The sequence below is a fragment of the Thalassophryne amazonica genome, chromosome 14 (genome assembly GCF_902500255.1).
Source record: "Thalassophryne amazonica chromosome 14, fThaAma1.1, whole genome shotgun sequence".
NCBI lineage: Eukaryota > Metazoa > Chordata > Actinopteri > Batrachoidiformes > Batrachoididae > Thalassophryne > Thalassophryne amazonica.
In genome coordinates, this window is record NC_047116.1 from 24,345,797 (window position 1) to 24,368,062 (window position 22,266).

Here is a 22,266-nt window from a genome sequence, read left to right on the forward strand (position 1 = left end):
TCTCTGAACCTTCAGAAAAGTTCACATGAGCATCTGAAGGCCACCGTGAAGAAAGCAGTGTTTCATAATGCACTTATCAATAATTTAACAGTTTAAACATGACATCGCTTTAGATTATCCAGTGGCATTTCACAGTGAGTCTTGCTTTGTTCCAGCACCTACCTTAATGGATGTGTTGCTGTTAAATTTAAATGATTTGGTCTGGCCGTTCTCCAGGTACACTTTCAACACATTTGGCATAAAAAGAAGGGAGTTGTCCTTCACGGTTTCCTGAGAATTAAACAAGAGTAAAATAGATCCCGCTTATTCTTCTTGAGAACAAATGCTAAAAGCTATTGTGAGGATTTCATTGAAAGATAATGAAACATCTGTTGACTTTCGTCTTTTTCTTTTTCTGCAACCTTTTCCTGCATTCATTCCGGTGACTGTGTTGGGTCAATGTGCTCCAAAGTGTCCTACTCAAAGACACTCTGTCACTCAGTTGTCTCTGTAGACTTAGGTAGTATTGAAATCTTTTGTAATTGCATGAACCATATACTAGCCATGTAAATCTGTGTGTGCTTGCAGGACCTCATGCCATAGCATCAAGAACAACTGGTTGCATGGTCTTGATTTTGGTGTCAAATTATTTACAAGGTAGGGGTCTCCAATTGGTTGAAAATGCTGCTGCCAGACTCCCATTTTGGTGTCTCTTCACTGGCTTCCTGTCTCTGTGAGGTCATATTTTAAGGGTCTACTATTAAACTATAAACCTATAAAATTACAATTATTCAATTAATAAACTGAATTGAATTGAAGGTATAAATAAGTTTCTAGAGGCTCTCAGGAAGGACGTCAGTGTTATCACAGTAATAGTCAAAAATAACCCCAATAGATATCGGAAACCCCAGAGGCTTAGCTTAGATTTTGGTCTTATATTAATTAATATTATTCCAATTTTGTTCCAATTCAGGGTTTTTTTTTTTCTGAAACTGGACAAAAAATTTACTGTTTTGACCTTGGGCTTCCAATAAAATGCCTTTTTGGTGCAAGGCTACAGTGCTGATTTTGGACATGCTCAAAGACTCAAAGTTTCTGTTTACTCCAGTCAAACATTTTTCCTGAAAAATAGCTTAATTTATTATTTTTTTATTTTAGCATTTAAAAGCAATAAATTCACAGATGACATGATCTCAATAATCAGTGAAGCTGCAACACAGATTTTGAGTTCAAATTATACGAAGACTCCAAGTTTCCATTTGTATCAATTGAGCATTATTTCTGAAAATGACCAAAAATGACTGTTTTGACCTTTGAATCCCATGGCGTGACCCCTCTTATGACCTTTGACGCAGATGCATGGCACCCAGCTATATGACAGTATCCATTGACAACACAGCAAATTTGGGGTTAAAATCATTTGGGCACCCCAAGCACCTTCCCCTCTCTCCCAGTTAACCATTTGTTGAAAAAAATTCCAGTTTTTACCTTTGACTCAGATAAAATGGCTCCTCACTGTGTCTCAGTGTACCGCTGAAGCCAGAGAGAAAATTTAGCAAATTTTGCTGTTGAAATTTAAAAGTTCAACTTTTTGTATTTGTCACAGTGACAAGAATTAATTACACATCGGTTTACTTATAACGAAGGTGAAATAGGCCGGATGTCATCAAGAAAAATAGGTACTAAAGTGTATAAATTGCAATCCACAAAAATGTATATTCCACTTGCATTACTAGTTTGTATCAGCCAGGATGCTATAGGGGGAATCACCGACAACAAGACAGTGGATCTCCTAAACAATAAAACATGGAAATTTGTATTGTTAACTTGTTGTTATTCTAACTCTATACCTACCACATGTTTCTGAACATCCATCCATCCATCCATCCATCCATCCATCCATCCATCCATCCATCCATCCATCCATCCATCCATCCATCCATCCATCCATCCATCCATCCATCCATCCATCCATCCATCCATCCATCCATCCATCCATCTTCTACCGTTTAGTCTACCAGGGGGCTGGAGCCTATCCCAGCAGTCATAGGGCGTGAGGAGGGGTACACCCAGGACAGGACGCCAGTCTGTTGCAAGGCCATGTTTCTGAACATTAAATGTGAAATACGCTGTATGCATGCAATTGGAAATTTGTAGGAATATGCATGAAATATTTAACACTTAACTTTTTGTACGATATGAAAGGTGTCACGACAATATGGTATTACAGTGACCCCTGCTTGAAATCAGGTAAATGGGAGTACAACCCCAATTCCAATGAAGTTGGGATGTTGTGTAAAATGTAAATAAAAATGGAATACAGTGATTTGCAAATCCTCTTCAACCTGTATTCAATTGAATACATCACAAAGACAAGATATTTAATGTTCAAACTGATAAACTTTATTGTTTTTGTGCAAATATTTGCACATTTTGAAATGGATGCCTGCAACACATTTAAAAAAAGTTGGGACAGGGCAACAAAAGACTGGAAAAGTTGATGAATGCTCAAAGAACACCTATTTGGAGTGTCATGATTGGGTATAAAAGGAGCATCCCAAAAAGGCTCAGCCGTTCACAAGCAAAAATGGGGCGAGGATCACCACTTTGTGGAAGGAAAAGTGTGCTGTGGTCTGATGAGTCCACATTTCAAATTGTTTTTGGAAATCTTGGACGTCGTGTCCTCTGGACAAAAGAGGAAAAAACCATCCAGATTGTTACCAGCGCAAAGTTCAAAAGCGAGCATCTGTGATGGTATGGGGGTGTGGAATGGGCAACTTACACATCTGTGATGGCACCATCAATGCTGAAAGGTACATCCAGGTTTTGGAGCAACATATGCTGCCATCCAAGCAACGTCTTTTTCAGGGACGTCCCTGCTTATTTCAGCAAGACAATGCCAAGCCACATTCTGCACGTTTTACAACAGCGTGGCTTCATAGTAAAAGAGTACAGGTACTAGACTGGCCTGCCTGCAGTCCAGACCTGTCGCACATTGAAAATGTGTGGCACATTATGAAGCACAAAATACAATAACAGAGACCCCGGAATGTTGAACAACTGAAGTCGTACATCAAGCAAGAATGGGAAAGAATTCCACCTACAAAGCTTCAACATTTAGTGTCCTCAGTTCCCAAATGCTTATTGAGTGTTGTTAGAAGGAAAGGTGATGTAACACAGTGGTAAACATACCACTGTCCCAGCTTTTTTGAAATGTGTTGCAGGCATCCATTTGAAAATGAGCAAATATTTGCACAAAAATAATAGTTTATCAGTTTGAACATTAAATATCTTGTATTTGTGGTGTATTTGTTTTATTTACATTTTACACAACATCCTAACTTTACTGGAATTGCGGTTGTAATTTTTGTTATAATACAGACTTTATTTAAGCTGTAACATCATAAAAAAGTTAACATTTTCAGTCACAATCAGATCTAGAGATTCATGGTTTAATTTAACAATGTGCAGAACACTAAAATTCCGTGTTATCTTTCAAGCGAGTAGATTATTGCCTGTGTGATTAACACTGCAACATTACTGTCTGTGTCTCACATCATCATCCACTCTGCTGCTACAAATGGCAGTGATTCTGCAAAAACAACTGACGATTTTGCAACCACGACATGTGAATGCAACATTAGTGTGACACCTTTTTTTGTTCCTGTTTTGAGTAAGTCTCATCTTGATTCTGACAGATTTTAAGTTGTGTTTTTTTCCTAATTAGTGATCCTTCTTACACTGACTTTAGCTTCTGAGACTCCAGAGACCATTGGTTCTTATTTTGTCTTTTCCCTTTTGGATTTCTTTGTTCATGTATTTGGTCACACACTTCAAATCCCGGGATATAAAGACTATAAAAATAGTCAAGAAAAAAAAAATCTGTTTGCCAGCGGTTTGCAGTGTAGCTGGACATGGTTTATTGGAAAAAGATGCAGTAATCCGAGTTGAATATCTGTTTCCTTTCAAGTTTCTTATGTCTTTTTGCCAATATAGTAATGAAAAGAATAAAAGAGAGATTCGAGATTCTCGTGTCTCGTCCACAGAATCTCATCTCTGTTGTTTGCGGACGATGTGGTTCTGTTGGCTTCGTCAAATCAGGACCTTCAGCGTGCACTGGGGTGGTTTGCAGCCGAGTGTGAAGTGTCCGGGATGAGAATCAGCACCTCCAAATCCGAGGCCATGGTTCTCGACCGGAAAAAGGTGCTTTGCCCTCTACAGGTCGGTGGAGTGTCCTTGCCTCAAGTGGAGGAGTTTAAGTATCTCGGGGTCTTGTTCATGAGTGAGGGACGGATGGAGCGTGAGATCGATAGACGGATCGATGCAGCATCTGCAGTGATGCAGTCGCTGTATCGGACCACCGTGGTAAAGAAAGAGCTGAGTAGGGGGGCAAAGCTCTCGATTTACCGATCGATCTACGTTCCGATCCTCACCTATGGTCATGAGATTTGGCTCATGACCGAAAGAACGAGATTGCGAGTACAAGCGGCCGAGATGAGTTTCCTCCGCAGGGTGGCTGGGTGCTCCCTTAGAGATAGGGTGAGGAACTCGGTCACTCGGGAGGAGCTCGGAGTCGAGCCGCTGCTCCTCCACATCGAAAGGAGTCAGTTGAGGTGGCTCAGGCATCTTTTCCGGATGCCCCCTGGACGCCTCGCTGGAGAGGTGTTCCAGGCATGTCCCATTGGGAGGAGGCCCCGGGGAAGACCCAGGACAGGCTGGAGGGACTACATCTCTCAGCTGGCTTGGGAACACCTTGTGGTTTCCCCGGAGGAGCTGGGGGAGGTGTGTGTGGATCGTCTGGAGGTCTGGGCAGCTTTGCTTGAGCTGCTGCCCCCGCGACCCGACTCCGGATAAAGCAGAAGAAAATGGATGGATGGATGGATAAAAGTGACACATTGATGGAGTCTGAGGATCAGATTGGTTGTTATTGCTCTTTCAGGTTTTGCTCTCAAGTATCTCTTCTCTGAGTGAATCACCAGACAGATTAAAGCAGTCTTCAGTGAGGGTGCCCATGTTTCTGTGAATCATACCCAGATGCTCTCATTTTTATCTCACGGAGACTACAGAAAAAGTATGAAATCCATTTTTAAAGTTCAACCATGGTGTTGTGCTTGACTGGATTACAAACAGATGACATCACCTCAGTGATATGCATATGCAGGAAAATATTGTGATGTACTCTCTGTGGAACCAATGGAAGCCCCGATTACAGCACTTGTGAAACTGAGGGAGGAATCCCACTTGTCTGGGTTTGTGACCGTCCTGGATCAAGTCTAAAATCCAGACTTCCAGTTACTTCACACATCCAGGCATCAGAGGTGCTTCTGTGTGTGGTGAAAGTGTCAAACTTGTTGAAAGATTGATGCATCTTTCCTGGTGTTGATGTCTCTGGGACCACAAGGCTGTTGGACAGAGGTGTTTGCCAGTGAAGGTTCAGACCTTTTTAGTCCAGTTGTTTCAAGTCTTACTGTGTGGTTATCAGATCTGGACACAAACCAGATCAGAAAATCACTAAGAGCAAGATCCTTAACCTGTATAAGGTCCCAGTTGTTCCCAGTGCATGGCAGGACCTTGACGCTAGTGTGTGTGTGTGTGTGTGTGTGTGTGTGTGTGTGTGTGTGTGTGTGTGTGAGAGAGAGAGACATCACTGTAAAGTGCTTTGAGCTTCTGATTCAGATAGAAAAGTACTATATAAATGGTGTCTATTTACCATTGGATGCCATTGGTACCAGGTCTTTCTGGAAGGACTTTGTCAAGTCCAGTGATTGGTTACTTATGGAGAATCAATTGAGTAGTACTTCCTGCTTTGTTGCTATGTCGCCTGCTTCATTGCGCTTCTCTCTCCATGACGCAGTATAGTATATTATCACATTTTAAAATGGGATACTGTCTGATCTAAGGGTCAATCTTGCATAGGCCAAGAGGCCTGTTGATGCTGGTGGTGCCAAGTGGGAATCCTGTCCAGGCACAACTCCCCCTGGCTGGTGCGGCAGTCTGAAACAGGTTACTTCCCCAGCTGAGGCTGATACCCATTTACAGGTGGGCAAGCTGAGACAATGTAGATAAAATGTCTTGTCCAAGGACACAGATAACACTTACTGGGACTTGGCCATTGATGATGACCTCTTCGGCAAAGCGGACTTTTACAGGATTAGACTTTAACTTGGCCTTTTTGGCTGCACTAATGAATGCTGACTTGGGTGACTAGAAAAGGAAAAGAGAAAAGCCAGTTATTCCTGCAGAGATGAATCATGCATTTTTACAGCTTCACAAAACTCAAGGACAAGCTCTGTTCTTGTAATATTGTGTAAGCATTTTCATCAGAACTTCCCTTTTTCTGCACTTCGCCATAATGCATTTAAAGTGGCTCTGTAGAAGGCCATGAGATCGAGGACATACTTACGGGTGTGTCAACAAGTGCTGCACAGAAATGTCGGCTAAATGGGAGCAATTATAGGCTCGATTAGAAGGGCTGCTTTTCTTGCTCCTTCGAGTATTAGGGAATATTACACCCATGTTTTTTTCTGCAAATTGTCCGTTATGAGTCCTCTTTTTAAGCAAAGACACTTTGCATTAAGTGGCTATTTTTTCAAAGAATAACTCAGTCTCTGAATCACTCATGATTTTTAACAATGCATAATGAAGATACATAATTATACAAAATATAACTTTTTGCATGGGTTAAATGATTCCAGCGGAAAAGTGCAAAAAAATTGAAGGGGGAAGCTTTCTGCAAAACAAACAACATATGCATTCTTGTTCATGAGCACACCGTTAGTCTATTTTTGGAATGAATTCATGCACAATTCCATCTTCCCTGACGTATTTTGTGATCTGTAAACAAAAGCATAATATGCTTTTGGCACTGTGTTCTCCAACCATCTGGTGCTCCATGGCATCATACATAAGTGTTGATGGGGCGAGTTCATTTTAGGTCTTGTAATGATCTGACAGTAGAACACGAGAGCAGAAAGACAGCAAAAATTGGACTCTTTGGAGTTCTCCAGACTCTAACACTGAGCTACAGCACTGCCAGTGCAAACATATGGCATGATTAATGGATTGTTCTTTATTGAATAAACAAAATAATCAGCTCCAAACATGTAGTTGAGGTTGGAGAAACTTACTGGATAGGGCTGAATGACAGTCAACAATATGGACTCCTTGCAGCTTCTGCAAAGACAAAATAACATGTTTTAGGTTATAAGTTGACCACAAAGGGCATCAAGTGAAGCATTTTCCCCTTTGTGATCCTCCTGGAGGCGCTGTCTTCCCTTCACACTTCAGTAAAAGCATTATCTTCATGTACTGTTGACGCAGTGGCAGCGGTCACATGAGGACGAGACACAGCTCATCAACAGTGTTAATGACATTAATCTAATGAGACACATGAAACACCATCACCACTAAATACAGAGACATCATGGTGAATGGAGCAGGTAGCCACACTGACCATCCAAAGTTATCTAGCTGGTGTGCTTGGTTCATTTGTATTCCAAAATTACATAAACTGCTTAAAAGCTATGACACATATTTCTGTGAAGGCCCAAAATTAGTTATCTTAAGGGGGGGGAACACTTTCAATTGCTACTTTATCTCATCAAGAGCAACCAAAAAACTCATTTGCGTCTGTTCAAGGTCTGGCTTAAACTTTTTTACCTCCACCCGATCATCAGGTGTAGTGGTGTCCACCACACAATGGAACTGCCCTGGTTCCTGGATGGTCAACGAGTCAAGTCTGGGAGCTTGGACTGGTGCTGTACTTTGACACATCAATGACACCATGGAACCAAATTGGGCTTTGGATAACAATCACCCAGGCAGACAACTGGTCCATTCCCTTATTTCTAAAATAACCATTTACCTGCCACAGCCAGGTGAAACATGGGTGTCCCTTTGGGCTTCTCCAGCCATTGGGGATCATGGACACAGAAATGTGACAATGTCCAAAATGTTAAAGCTGTTGCTCACTCACAATGCGAGTGATACTCATCATAACTGCTCATTTGACACAAAGACATTCTAGCGGTATCAGGCATTAGACAGATGGACGGAGAGACAAGTGTGTGGTTTGGACAAGGTAAAAATGTCTTGCTGACACTGTCCTAATCTGTTCGTTGATCCCACACTCCATTGCAACTTCAATAGTGACCAACAGCGAAAGATAGAGCAGTTTCACTTGGGAGAGTAACTCACTCTGAAGCCAGGGGAGGGATACTGTACCTCGATCCCCCATTACCTCTAACTGGAGTTTCATTTGGAAGCACAGTTTTAGAACAACAGTGCATCATCTGCATAAAGCAGCAGTCTTGATCACATACTCTCTGAGTGTCAGATGCATTATGACATTTTGTCCATGAAAAAGAGAATCACGGACAAGGCCAGTACCCACAGTCTTTAAGTAGGTCTTATGCCCCTTGACACATCATACTGAAGCAGTATCATGAGAAGCTACAATATACCCATAAGATGCAAGTTAGAAATGCACAACATGTAAATAATAATTCGGATATAATATAGTTTTGGGACAAAACTGCGAGCAGCAATGTCAAATATCATACTGCAAACCGTAAACAATACAGAGAACATGTGCTGATTATTAGCATCATGTAACAGGCAAATGGCATTTCATTTTAGCATGCTGTCATACCTGACGAGGTCAATAACCCTCTCCCTGGGTGCTGAGCTGACTGGTTCATCATTAATCATGATGATCTCATCCCCTGGGATCAGCTTGCTTTCCGAGGGACCTCCTGCCAACACACCACACACAAGCGAAGTGGCACAAACTGCAGACGGTCGAACCATTTTTCTTTATTTTCTTGGTTTCCCATGTTGTGGCCCAAGGCTCTAATGAATGCTTACTCTTTGAGCACTGTTAAAATCGGTGAATCACTACTGCGAGAGGGTTTTTCCCCTCTCCTCTTTATAGATGCATTTTTGGACAATTTCATCTCCTTCAGGGAAAGTGCTCATAATGGCCACAGATGGAATGAGTCACTTGTGTATTAAAGCTCAGCTGGGGAACTGTACCTGGTGTAACTGAGCGGACCACCACAGGTTTCTCGCTGCCCGCCACGAAGCCGAAGCCAAGGACTGGATCTCGTCTCATCTCCACCTTCCGGGGTGCTGGTGGCACAAACTTGTCCCCTTCCAGGTGAACCTCCTCAAGGGAGCTGCTCTGGGAGATGTGGCTGTGGGAACAATCATCTTAATTAGTAATTTATTAATTTCTCTTTGGCTTCTCCCTTTTTGGTTGGGGTCACCAGAGCGGATAGGATACAATTCCATAAGTTTAGTTGGCACAGTTTTTGTGCTGGATGTCTTTCCTGATGTACATGGTGAATCGGGCACGTGTGGTCTTGAACTGGGAAGAAATGAGCACACTAAACACACTGCTTAGGTATAATCTAATTTGGTTTTGTAATGGTATATAAAATTTGTAATATAATTTGTAATGGTAACCCACTTTGTGTCAAATATTATACTGAAGACATATTTACATAACTAACAAACCTGCGCTATGGGTGAGGTGTGTGTGTTTGGGGCATTGCTCCATGCATTTCAGCCCAACCCAGCAAGAGTAGGGCATGGTTCTCCATCTGCTGCATCCTGAGAAACCATTTCTCGAGAATGTGCGACGTTTTGACTCACAGTGCAATGTCGTGAAATGCTAGGTTCTCAGAATGCAAAAGATGGAGAACCATGCCCTACTTTTTCTGGGTCAGGCTCAAAACTTCTCAATCACCCCTTGTACAAACCAAGCTAGTCTCATGTTTGTGATGGCAATATGAAAACTACATTAATTACTGGCTTGTGACGGGGCCAAAAAATGGGGCGCCTTTTGTAACGAGGGGTGGCGGGAGGGGGGTTATGTTAGGGTTAGGGGAGGGGAGATACTTATGTTATGGTTAGTTAGGAGAAGGGGGAGGATTATAAATAGCAAAATAAAAAAAAATGTGTCACGAAAATGGGACATGACAAAGGCATGAAAAAAGCATGAGAATGGATATAAGGTGTGGTCACATTACTGTGGTAAATAACATTTTGCACCAATCTCCATCATTATTGTCAATGCAGAGGTGAACTGCATTGAAAAGTTCATATTTGGAAAATGTTTTCAGACCAAGGACCATTTAACCAGTAAAATGTAAAAAAATCTGGTAGACCTCCTAACTCAACTAACTCAAATATCCAAATACAATAATAATTTACATACAATGAAAATAATACATATATGCTACCATCTGTTAGACTTTGGAGTAAATTTTATCCAGTTTGAAAAACAGTTTTCAGTTGGAATATGATATTAATTTAAAGTGTGATATTTTAACAATATACTCACTGGTATATAGTATGAATGTTGTGAATGAGTGGAGAAGCTAATGCTAATAACCTGTGTTTCTAGAATTATGCAATTACAAAATTGGTTTCTTCTCAGGACTACAGTAAAAAAAAAAAAAAACACCTTTCAGATAAAGCTGTCAGGTTAGTCACAGAAAAAGTACAAAATCAGCGGCACTCATGAAATTATGCTAATGACACAAGCTAATGTTAGCAAGTTTTAGCATTGGAAGCAAAGCATAAGAAGTGTTAGAACAAAGACCGTTTTGGGCGTTAAAGGTCTCTGCAGAGTAATGCAGCATGCAGAGAACAAGACCACAATAATGTGTTGATATTTTACGGCGCTTTTAATTTGCCAAAAAGGTTACTTGATATGCTTTCATCCCGACACTGCTCGTTATATGCTAAAGTATACACCCCGCGTCATTTTAACATGGTTTTCTCTCTGCTTTAATGATTTAAAAAAAATAAAGGAATTAATCAAAAAAATCTTTTGCATACTGTACCTCAACCTTATGATGTTGGACAACATAACTGACTTCACTTGCTGACTGTAGAATTATCAGAACATCAAATACAGAAGTACTGCAGGAATGTGGTAGAGAAAAGGAAGTCAACAGATACGCACAATTGTTTTGTGCTTCCCGACAGCACGAGTATGTTCATTAAACCATTTAAATAATTACAGTAATTTCTTACATGTCTGTATAGAACTCTCTTGGCCATTAAAAAATGAAGTCATAAAGTTAGTAGCAGCTCTACAGCCCTCTCTCTCATAGATAGATAGATAGATAGATAGATAGATAGATAGATAGATAGATAGATAGATAGATAGATAGATAGATAGATAGATAGATAGATAGATAGATAGATAGATAGATAGATAGATAGATAGATAGATAGATAGATAGATAGATAGATAGATAGATAGATAGATAGATAGATAGATAGATAGATAATTAATTGCAAATGCGCCACTCTGGTCAGAAACTCGAGGGGAATTCTGGATGCTACTAAAGAATGGATGAAGTGGGTCCAACCAAAAATTAAGTTTACTATGTGTTGGACCTGCAAGCAAAGATACCACTGAGATCACGAGCAATTTACGCCATTCTCACAATTGGAAGGTGTACATTTGTCTGCCATCAAGGACCTGAAGGCACTTCCATGGTATGTTGGGTGCTGCAATGCATGGCATCAACGCAAGCTCCCAGACGTGACCCGACTAGGAATGCCAGCAGTGCCAATCCATGGAAGGGCTTTGGGAGATTTATTTGGGAGACAAAGCACTCAAATGGGTGAGGGGGGTGGTGTGGGGCGTCTATTGAAAAGATGTTCCCGCTAGCTTGGCTAATGGGGGAATTCCCCTTTGTCTGACCTGGTAGAGTTTAGTTTGAGCAGTCCGGGGTTCGATCCCACCGCTGTCCCGGCCACAAAGGTCCTGATACTGATGACATCGGGTGTGTTAGATGGCACCGTTTCAAACAAGTGAGGACCGAGAACAGAACCTGATCCAAACTTCTGAACCTGTGTGTGATGGCCAGCTGGGCGACAGCTAGATCTATTTATTACACGTTCACAAACCCAGTAGAGAAGCTTGAATCTTCGACTGGACTGGGTTGCTTGACGTGAGGACGTTTCGCTTCAAATCACAGAAGCTTCCTCAGCTAAAATTCTTGCTCTGGTAGTCTGACTTCTGTCTTGACTCTTGTAGAGAAGAATAAACCAGAAGCCAACAAAAGCTGGAGTTTTTTAACCTAACCAGACCCCACCTACCGAGAGGCTGACTGCTATAGGCTAGTGACTAAACAATAGCTCTAATTAGCACCTATTGTGCTCTAGTTAGCACTCTCCTAATGACAGGACGGAAGCCTCCCCTGATGGCTCCCTTGACGACTCTCTCCTGATGACGTGACTGACTCATTACCATGAACAAAAGACCTACTACAGACTGTACCCGGGGGACGACACTCCATGCATCTATGGACTGCCCAAAATCCACAAACAGGACGTGCCACTCAGGCCTATTGTATGTAGCACAGATTCCATCACATACAATTTGGCCAAGCACCTCAAGTGGATTTTGGCTCCTCTAGTGGGTAACTCAGACCACCATGTGGAGAACACACAAGATTTTGTGAACAAAATCAAGGACCTGCAGCTGGAGGCAGATGAAACTATGGTGTCATTTGATGTGACTTCGTTGTTCACCTGCATCCCCACCGCTGAGGCCATCTCAGCTGTGAGGCAGAGACTGCTGGAAGATGTGTCTCTACCTGAAAGGACCAAACTCACACCAGACCACATCTGCCAACTCTTGGAGATCTGTCTTAACACCACGTATTTACTGTTTAGGGGGAATTACTATAGGCAGATCCATGGTTGTGCGATGGGGTCTCCGGTATCCCTCATTGTGGCCAATCTGTACATGGAGCGAGTGGTGATCAGGACTCTTCAACACAGAGCCCTACAGGTGCCCACAACTGCAGAGGGAAGGGCTAAAGAGCAACAAAATGTACAGAAAGCCATCACAGTATGTGGGTACCCACGTTGGTCCCTGGACAAAGTGCAGAAGTCCCAGAAAAACAAAGAGATCAGATAGACAGGAGACGGAGACAAGAAGAAGAGGAGTGTCTCTCCCTTATTTAGCAGGAGTAGGGGAAAAACTACAGAGGATCTTCCGACAGCACAAAATCCCAGTTTACTTTAAACCAGTGAACACCTTGAGACAGAAATTAGTTCACCCTAAGGACAGGATCCCTAGTTACAAACAGAGCAATGTAGTGTATCATATCAGATGTCAGGAAAACTGTAATGAACACTACATAGGTGAGACAAAGCAACTTTTACACAAGAGGCTATACCAGCACCGCAGAGAGGTCACCAGTGGACCTCAGTCTGCACTTCATCTCCACCTGAAAGACACTAACCACACATTTGAGGACAAGAAAGTTAAAATCTTAGCCAGAGAGAAGAAATGGTTTGAGAGAGGTGTCAAGGAAGCATTCTTTGTAAAACAGTTGAAACCCAGCCTTAACCGCGGAGCGGGTCTCAGACACGCTTTGTCCCCTGTTTACAATGTGGTACTCAGGTCAAAGCAGTTTCAGTCTTTTGTTCATGGTAATGAGTCATTCACGTTATCAGGAGAGAGTCGTCAAGGGAGCCATCAGGGGAGGCTTCCGTCCTGTCATTAGGAGAGTGCTAACTAGAGCACAATAGGTGCTAATTAGAGCTATTGTTTAGTCACTAGCCTATAGCAGTCAGCCTCTCAGTAGGTGGGGTCTGGTTAGGTTAAAAAACTCCAGCTTTTGTTGGCTTCTGGTTTATTCTTCTCTACAAGAGTCAAGACAGAAGTCAGACTACCAGAGCAAGAATTTTAGCTGAGGAAGCTTCTGTGATTTGAAGCGAAACGTCCTCACGTCAAGCAACCCAGTCCAGTCGAAGATTCAAGCTTCTCTACTATGGAAACCACCTGGACAACTGAGAGCCTACACAGAAACACAAACCCAGTGTGTCTCACATCAGCTGTCTGTCCACACTCTAGTAGTAAACCCATTCACCCTGAAGTCTTTTTTTATTTTTTCTGTCTGTGCCGCTGCAGGAATCCTGTCACTAATCAAACCAAGAGTTGCTTTGATCCTTTACCGAACTTTGCCTCCGGTCACTGATCAGTGCGTTCTCCGTGGTCCCCGTCCAGTTTTTCTATGCTTTGATTCTCCTCACAAAAAGAAGAAGAAATGTATGGCATTAATTTATTCTGTGATCTGAGATGCTTTTGCACTGCCCCCTCACATATGGAGCCTGGCAGCCAAAGCAGCAGCAGCAGCTCCCCATGGTGCCAACAATGTTGGTTAATTAAAGCTGCGGGCAGACAGTGTGTAATTCACAGTTATTCCTGACACATGTACTGTTCATCACTAAGCACTAACAATTAATCTTTCAAGGTACAAAGAGAGAACAGTCTGAATAACTGATGAAACTCAATCCCAACAATATTAAAAAAGTAGCTGTTTAAAGGATGATTCTCTACTCAAACATTTGCTATAAAATCAACATTTATTTCCTTAAAAAGGACACTGAATCATGTGACTCAGATATTCTCACTGATTCATCAAACTGTTTTTTAGAATTAATTGTGGAACAATTTTGGAAATAAAATGCCAAGAAACAATGCAGTGAACCAATAAAACATCATCATTTTACTTGTTTTGTATAATTAACAGTCCAAAACCTAAGAAAAGAGAGAAAAAAACCTAATAAAAAAAAACATCAGCATTGAAAGTTGTCGTGGAATTACAAATACAAACTGAACCACTATTTCTGCTACATACTTTTACATTGATGTGACGCTTGAAAGCCCTAATAATGCAAACACTTGATGGCCCTTCTGTGCAGACATGGAAAAATTTAATTTCAGAAGTTATAGACCTAGAAAAAATAAGGTATTGCCTTGCTGGAAAATTTCAAGCTTTTAAGAAATGGGAAAAAATTTTGGACTGTCTTAAATTAAAAGGACAATATTGTAAACTTGGAGGATGCACAATTCTTAAAGATAATTTCTTTGTTTCATTCATACAACCCCTGGCAAAAATTATGGAATCACTGGCCTCGGAGGATGTTCATTCAGTTGTTTAACTTTGTAGAAAAAAAGCAGATCACAGACATGACACAAAACTAAAGTAATTTCAAATGGCAACTTTCTGGCTTTAAGAAACACTATAAGAAATCAAGAAAAAAAGATTGTGGCAGTCAGAGGAAAAAAATATGGAATCAGAGGAAAAAAATATGGAAAATATGGAATCACTCAATTCTGAGGAAAAAATTATGGAATCACCCTGTAAATTTTCATCCCCAAAACTAACACCTGCATCATATCAGATCTGCTCGTTAGTCTGCATCTAAAAAGGAGTGATCACACCTTGGAGAGCTGTTGCACCAAGTGGACGACATGAATCATGGCTCCAACACGAGAGATGTCAATTGAAACAAAGGAGAGGATTATCAAACTCTTAAAAGAGAGTAAATCATCACGCAATGTTGCAAAAGATGTTGGTTGTTCACAGTCAGCTGTGTCTAAACTCTGGACCAAATACAAACAACATGGGAAGGTTGTTAAAGGCAAACATACTGGTAGACCAAGGAAGACATCAAAGCGTCAAGACAGAAAACTTAAAGCAATATGTCTCAAAAATCGAAAAATGTACAACAAAACAAATGAGGAACGAATGGGAGGAAACTGGAGTCAATGTCTGTGACCGAACTGTAAGAAACCGCCTAAAGGAAATGGGATTTACATACAGAAAAGCTAAACGAAAGGCATCATTAACACCTAAACAGAAAAAAACAAGGTTACAATGGGTTAAGGAAAAGCAATTGTGGACTGTGGATGACTGGATGAAAGTCATATTCAGTGATGAATCTCGAATCTGCATTGGGCAAGGTGATGATGCTGGAACTTTTGTTTGGTGCCTTTCCAATGAGATTTATAAAGATGACTGCCTGAAGAGAACATGTAAATTTCCACAGTCATTGATGATATGGGGCTGCATGTCAGGTAAAGGCACTGGGGAGATGGCTGTCATTACATCATCAATAATGCACAAGTTTATGTTGATATTTTGGACAATTGAAAGGATGTTTGGGGATGATGAAATCATTTTTCAAGATGATAATGCATCTTGCCATAGAGCAAAAACTGCAAAAACATTCCTTGCAAAAAGACACATAGGGTCAATGTCATGGCATAGGGTCAATGTCAATGAGCAGATCTGATTTGATGCAGGTGTTAATTTGGGGGATGAAAATTTACATGGTGATTCCATAATTTTTTCCTCAGAATTGAGTGATTCCATATTTTTTTCCTCTGCTTGGTCTAAAAAAGTAACCGTTACTGACTGCCACAATCTTTTTTTTTCTTGATTTCTTATAGTGTTTCTTAAAGCCAGAAAGTTGCCATTTGAAATGACTTTAGTTTTGTGTCATGTCTGTGATCTGCTTTTTTTCTACAAAATTAAACAACTGAATGAACATCCTCCGAGGCCGGTGATTCCATAATTTTTGCCAGGGGTTGTATTTGCTGTAGAATAGACATACTTGCTCTTGTGCTATAATTTGTAATTGTGCTGCTGGAGAAAATTCCTCTGTGCTTCCGGAGGGATCAGAGATGGTTTTATCAGCTAATCTGTGACAGCAAATGATTAATCCACTATGAAATAATTATTTTATATAACGCAGCATCCACCAGCACACAGCGCGGCATCCAGTGGGACGCACTGGTGAGGCGAATTGCACAGCAGTGCGTGGGTTAAATGCGCGCGAATGCCATCGAGTTATGCTGCTCTTCTCATCCAGCCTGCCAGAGTCGAGTTCGGATATTGGATCGGGGAATGATTTGCATCTTTTAAAAGGGCAGCGTAATCTGTCGCCTTGCTCTGTTGTGATACAATACAGTGCATTTTATCCCACCTGTGTTCATTATTCACTGATCCAAATCACAGGCACATGTGCCTATAAGCCTAATAAATGACACAGAACATGCAGGGAAATGGACCAGGCAGTTACTTCATGATTATTTACTAGAGACACCATTCAGCTGCCATTCACCAACCAGATCATGATTAATTTTATTTTATTCTTGATGAATAATTTATTTCACACTCTTGGAAATATGAACATAGTGCACAAGATTTATAGAGGTCTGCAAAGCAAAACAGCGATCAGCTGATTCTATTTTTATGAATAGACACTGCCTGGGTCACGGTTAACGAGTCGGGCAAAACCTGAATTTACAATTTGTGTGCAGCATAAGCTTCAGTTTTTCTTACTTGTACACCAAGACCACGTTTTCACAACACTCCAACGGGAAAAATAATGAAGGTCTCTGACATTCTCACTGCCCACACAATCAGTCGTGATGCCTCAAGACTGAAGTTTACACCTCTTCCTCTTTGACCTCGTGCGTGAGACCTGGAAGAGAGCGAGATTATGAAAAGGCTTATTCTCTGTGAGTACGCATTGAACACAACCGCAAATATCAGCAGTGCTTTTTTCCAGTCGATGCTGTTTCATTCAGTTCACTGGGCCGCTCTCCAGAACGTCCTGAAAATTCAAGTTGCGCAGCATCACTGTAAACCTATACACATGTACGGTGTTCTGGCTTCTACACTGACATTAGCCTGTATGGCTCACATGTTGGGTAGGGATGTGGAAATCAAGACCTTAGGTGCCTTTGTTGTCAAAAAAAGGTTTTCTGGCCTTGACTTCACACACATTGCTGTGAATGCTGCAGAATCAATGGATTCCCCGATTACAGCCGTCGAAATACCGAGCAAGGAATCCCAGAGTCTGGTTTTGCATTGATGCCACATAAAATGTAAGATCCTGGCTTTCACTGATTTCTGAGCCTTGGCCATGCAGATACACGTCTGACAAGTGTCTCTTTTGTGGATACATTAACTTATCATTGTGGTGACGTTCATGTCTCTGTGTGTTCTGCCTTTGAGATTGAGAGGCACATGGAGCTCATGGAGTCATGAAGTCACTGGACAGAGGTGTTTGGTGATGCCAGTATGAGAACAAAGGTCCAAATCCTTGCGAGACTTGGCCGCTAACCATTGATCTAAGGTGATGACTGGATGTCTTTGGGACTAGGTCTCTGGCCGATCCTTTGGTACAGCTGGAATGGCACTGTTTCAAACAAACTTGTTCAGACGTTGAGCATCATTTGCACTGTGAGTGATCATCAGCTACGACATATTGGCCATTCGATTTTTTGTCATTACCCATAATTCAATGTGATGCAGGACTATAGTGCATGTGTGCAAAATCTCTGGAAGAGTTTTGGTTTGAGTTTATTTCTACTGTTGTACATGGATTTACATTTTCAACAATAATGTTGTGTGAACTAAAGATCCGAACTACTGTAAAAAGTCATTGTGTTTCCATTAAGGGTGTTAATATTTGGAGTAACTGTCCTGATAATATTAAAATATTTGCTACATTAGTTGGCTTTAAAAGGCTTTACAAAAATAATATATTACCCATTATAGTTTGAAGGGTTAGATTTACCAGTTTTGTCACTGTGCTTGGGATTGTGCACAATTGCTTGTTTGGTTGTGTTTTGAAATTTTAGTTATTGATTAAGTTACATTGTTCATGCACATTTTTTGTATTGTTGTTATGAGTATGTACATTTATATATGTATATATTCTTTGTTTTTTATGGTATAAGGGGAGGGTATTTCTAAGCTTTGCTTCTGCCTTCACCCTTTTGGCCACACGGGTTCTCTGTACATTGTTCTTTTTATGTGTTTTGTTATTGCCTTTATTGTTGTTCATCTGTGTGCCGAATAAATGAATTAATTAATTCATTAATTAATTCATTCATTCATTCATTCATTCATTCATTCACCTGTCAAGAAGATGGCTACCCAAACTTGCCAAAGCTTAGAGGACTGTCACCAAGGCAAAGTGCAACAATTCACAAGAACAAATAACTTGGCCTCAATGGAATGGTGCCAAACCACAACTCTTCTAATTATTTTGCATGCATGAGCAATGGCACTGCATTACAGATAAAACCAAAGACCTAACAGACGTGTTTCTCTGAGCATGATTCAACATACAGGTGCGTCATTGTTCATGACCTCAGCAACTGGAAAACATCAAGGGGATGTTCATGTTTTTCCTGGATGCATCAGATAGATGGCTTCTTTTAGGAGGTGGGGTTGGTCCAGTTTTCTACCTGACTGGCTGCCATCTAGGATCCAAAGCGGTTACAAATGCTGCGACATGCAACACCAGCACACCAATCCCAATCGTAAAGTTTTTTTTCATCTATGTCTTACATTGAAATATTTTCCAGATTTCATATTGATCCTTAAAGTCCTATTATCCCACATCTTATTCCATGTGATGCCATGAATAATATAAAGAGAAGGAGAAGCCACCCCCCCCCCCATTTTGTTTATATAATTTTGCTTATTCTTCTGTTAACTGCCATTTATCTTGTTCCTTTTTTATTTCATTGCTACAGTTATACATTCTAGACCTGTGTTGTCAGGCATTACAGAAATGGAGCAGTAGCCCGACCTTGACACTAGGGGGAGTAGCTACTTAGGTGAGCCTGGCTCCCACCTCTGTTGCAAGTGCTGAAGAAGTACTTCGGGCTTCAGAGTTGGAAGCAGGACAGATCGCCACATTTTTGTAACACAACATAAATGTCTGTGTTTTGTAGGTAAACTTACAGGAGTTAGGTAATAAGATATGGGAAGTACAGTGAGAACGGGAGCTGTGGATAATGGTGGGAATGTCAGCCAGTTATTGTCGTTATGTGTGTGACATGATAAAAAGACCCATTTGTTTTCCCTCTTTTATTGTTAGTATATTATGTTATTATGTGTTTTTTTATTCTTTTTACGTTTTTATGGTTTTGCGCTTTTATTATGCTTTTAATCTTTAATTTTAATCAGTTTTTTCGAGTTGTGTTGTGTGAAGTGCTTTGAGGCGACCTTGTCATGAGTTGGTGCTATATAAATTAATAAATTTTATTTGAATTTGGACTGCCCAAAGATAGATGCGCCAAGCTTGTGGCGTCATATTCAAGAAGACTTGAGGCTGTAATTGCTGCCAAAGGTGCATCAACAAAGTATTGAGCAAAGGGTGTGAATACGTAGGTACATGTGACTTCTTTTTTAAAATAAATTTACAAAAATTTCAGAAAACCGTTTCTCATGTTGTCATTATGGGGTGTAGTGATTAGAATTTTGAGGGAAAAAATGAATGTGTAAATACTTTCCAGATGCACTGTATAATGCTGACTTAATACTTTCATTGTCTTTGATTAGCACAATTAAGCACTGAATATGCCCATAATTATTCTGGTGGCACACATACGTAAGAACCAAATTGCATTTGCTAAAGTTTAGTATGTATTATGTAAATTATGTATTAAAATAAAGAACACGTTCCTGCACATTATAACACAAGTCTGGTGACATATACATTAATCAGCCTCACATCTCATACAGATAAACTTCTGCACATTGAAGAATAATTTCCCAGAGTCGCTTCTGTGTCACATTTGCTTGGATTTGCATGTCAGATTTATCCCTCCAGTGACCAAGTCAACAGATTGTGCACAATCAAAACCATATGGACCGGTGCATGTCGGAAATGTGCTGGCTCCTCCTAAGCCTTGGCCACCTGCTAAAAATGGCGAATGTCCCAGTATGCAGAGTGCAGACAGCCATGCATCTAATGAACCCTAATCATACCGATTAACTGCTGGTGTCGCTCCACAATGCCGAGCACTCAGGGAACATCATGCAACCTACGCACTTAACAAGGTGAAAGAAAATGATGCCAACTGCAACAATCGCTGGCCTTGCTTGCACTGCACAGCAGATCTTCATTTGTTTTCTTTAAGCGGCCGCCTGGTGCACACTCATGAACAAAAGTTACATTTTCCTTTGTTGTTTGTTCTGAGAGCCTGACTTGTCTGACTACCCATTAGTGCTGCAGAGGTTAAATAAATCTTTCCAGGAGCAAAGCCTTTTTAATAAATAATTTTGCATTTATTAATATATTTTGTGGCATCATTCAGTGGATTCGCTGCCATCTGATGTTTGCATGTAGCTTAAATAATGTTTCTTAATGAGGCCGTAGTGCGATCCGATGCAACTGACTTTCATCTTTTTCTGGTCGGAAAAGTTGGATGCTGTTACTTAGAAGGATGAATATGTCTTTTTCTAAAACGTGTCTGTTCATCATCTCCACTTCCACTGTTCTGTTTGCTTTGGACAAGCACTGGTGGAGTAACTTCAGAATTGATAGAAACTGACAAACAAGCGGATTTCAATCGATGTATAACTTCAATATCACACATATGTTGAGAGAAAAAGACAGAGAGAGAATGAATAAGTGTCTGTTTCAGCCGTGTTCACACACAGTCCTTTCTGCGGGGTTGTGTGGAGGGATTGTGTGATTTGAGTTTCTGAACTTAACTGCCGTTGAACAATCAAAACATAAGTTTATATACTCTGATATAATAAATGTTTCTGTGGAAACACTCTCTCTCTCACAGACCCCTTTCACCGCGTGTACCTCTCTCCACCATCTTATTCTTGCACAGGTAATTTCATACAAAATCCTTGTTGTGTTTGTGTATTTTCCTGTAAATTTACCTATGCATGCACAACATGAATTTTGCATTTAGCCTTTACTAATTTACATTTGGATTAGGGTTAGAATAGTAAAAACAAGCAGAAGACAAATTTCGCCATCTAGTTCTGATGATGTTATCACAGCCTCCCAGCTGTAGAATACGTGGCATATGTACACAATTTCAGTGGCAGGCACAGTTTTGCTAATCCGCTAATCGCTAATTAGTGAAGCTAACTTTTTTGTTAGCAGATTAGCTTTTCAGCTAACTTTGAAAACCATCAGCGTAACAATTAGCTTCCGCTAGATTTGGTTCTGCTAACTTTCAGTCCGCTAACTTTTTTTTTGCTGGCATAGTCAGTAAAGTTTAATGGTCAAAAACATTTGTAAACCCTAAATCATACATGTTAGTTCCTGTCTGTTGTGTGTTTTGTAACAGTCAGGCCGCTGTGAGGAGCTCAGCCCTCCCCCAGCAGAAGGAGGCGGGCCAGCTGCTGCAAATAAGTATCATTTACTTTCCATATACCACAACACAAGACACATTTCACTCATGGTTTCATTTATAAGCAAAACTAGTTCTGGACAGTTTATTGACATTAACGGCAACTCTCATTTTTGCAAAGTGAAAATATCGCACATATCTTTTAATGTGCTAATTCTGAAGTTTTGAGCGTTAACTGACACATGCACCAAAAGGCATTATGGGAAATGAGTCTCCTCTCATCACCCCCCCCCCCCCCCCCCCCCGCCCCCGTCAAAATGCATAGAGCACTGCCATCTACT

General features: G+C 40.8%; 1 protein-coding gene across 2 annotated transcripts in view; it reads right to left on the reverse strand.

Moving 5' to 3' along the window:
- frmpd4 (FERM and PDZ domain containing 4) overlaps positions 1 to 22,266 on the reverse strand; it is a 100,090-nt gene that overhangs the window by 20,282 nt on the left and 57,542 nt on the right. For both annotated transcript variants that reach the window (XM_034185759.1, XM_034185760.1), the window contains 5 exons: positions 9,013 to 9,173; positions 8,630 to 8,732; positions 7,107 to 7,152; positions 6,079 to 6,183; positions 163 to 270 (listed from right to left, as the gene is read on the reverse strand). In XM_034185759.1, the coding sequence (XP_034041650.1) occupies positions 163 to 270; positions 6,079 to 6,183; positions 7,107 to 7,152; positions 8,630 to 8,732; positions 9,013 to 9,173 (523 nt within the window). The remainder of the gene's footprint in view (positions 1 to 162; positions 271 to 6,078; positions 6,184 to 7,106; positions 7,153 to 8,629; positions 8,733 to 9,012; positions 9,174 to 22,266) is intronic.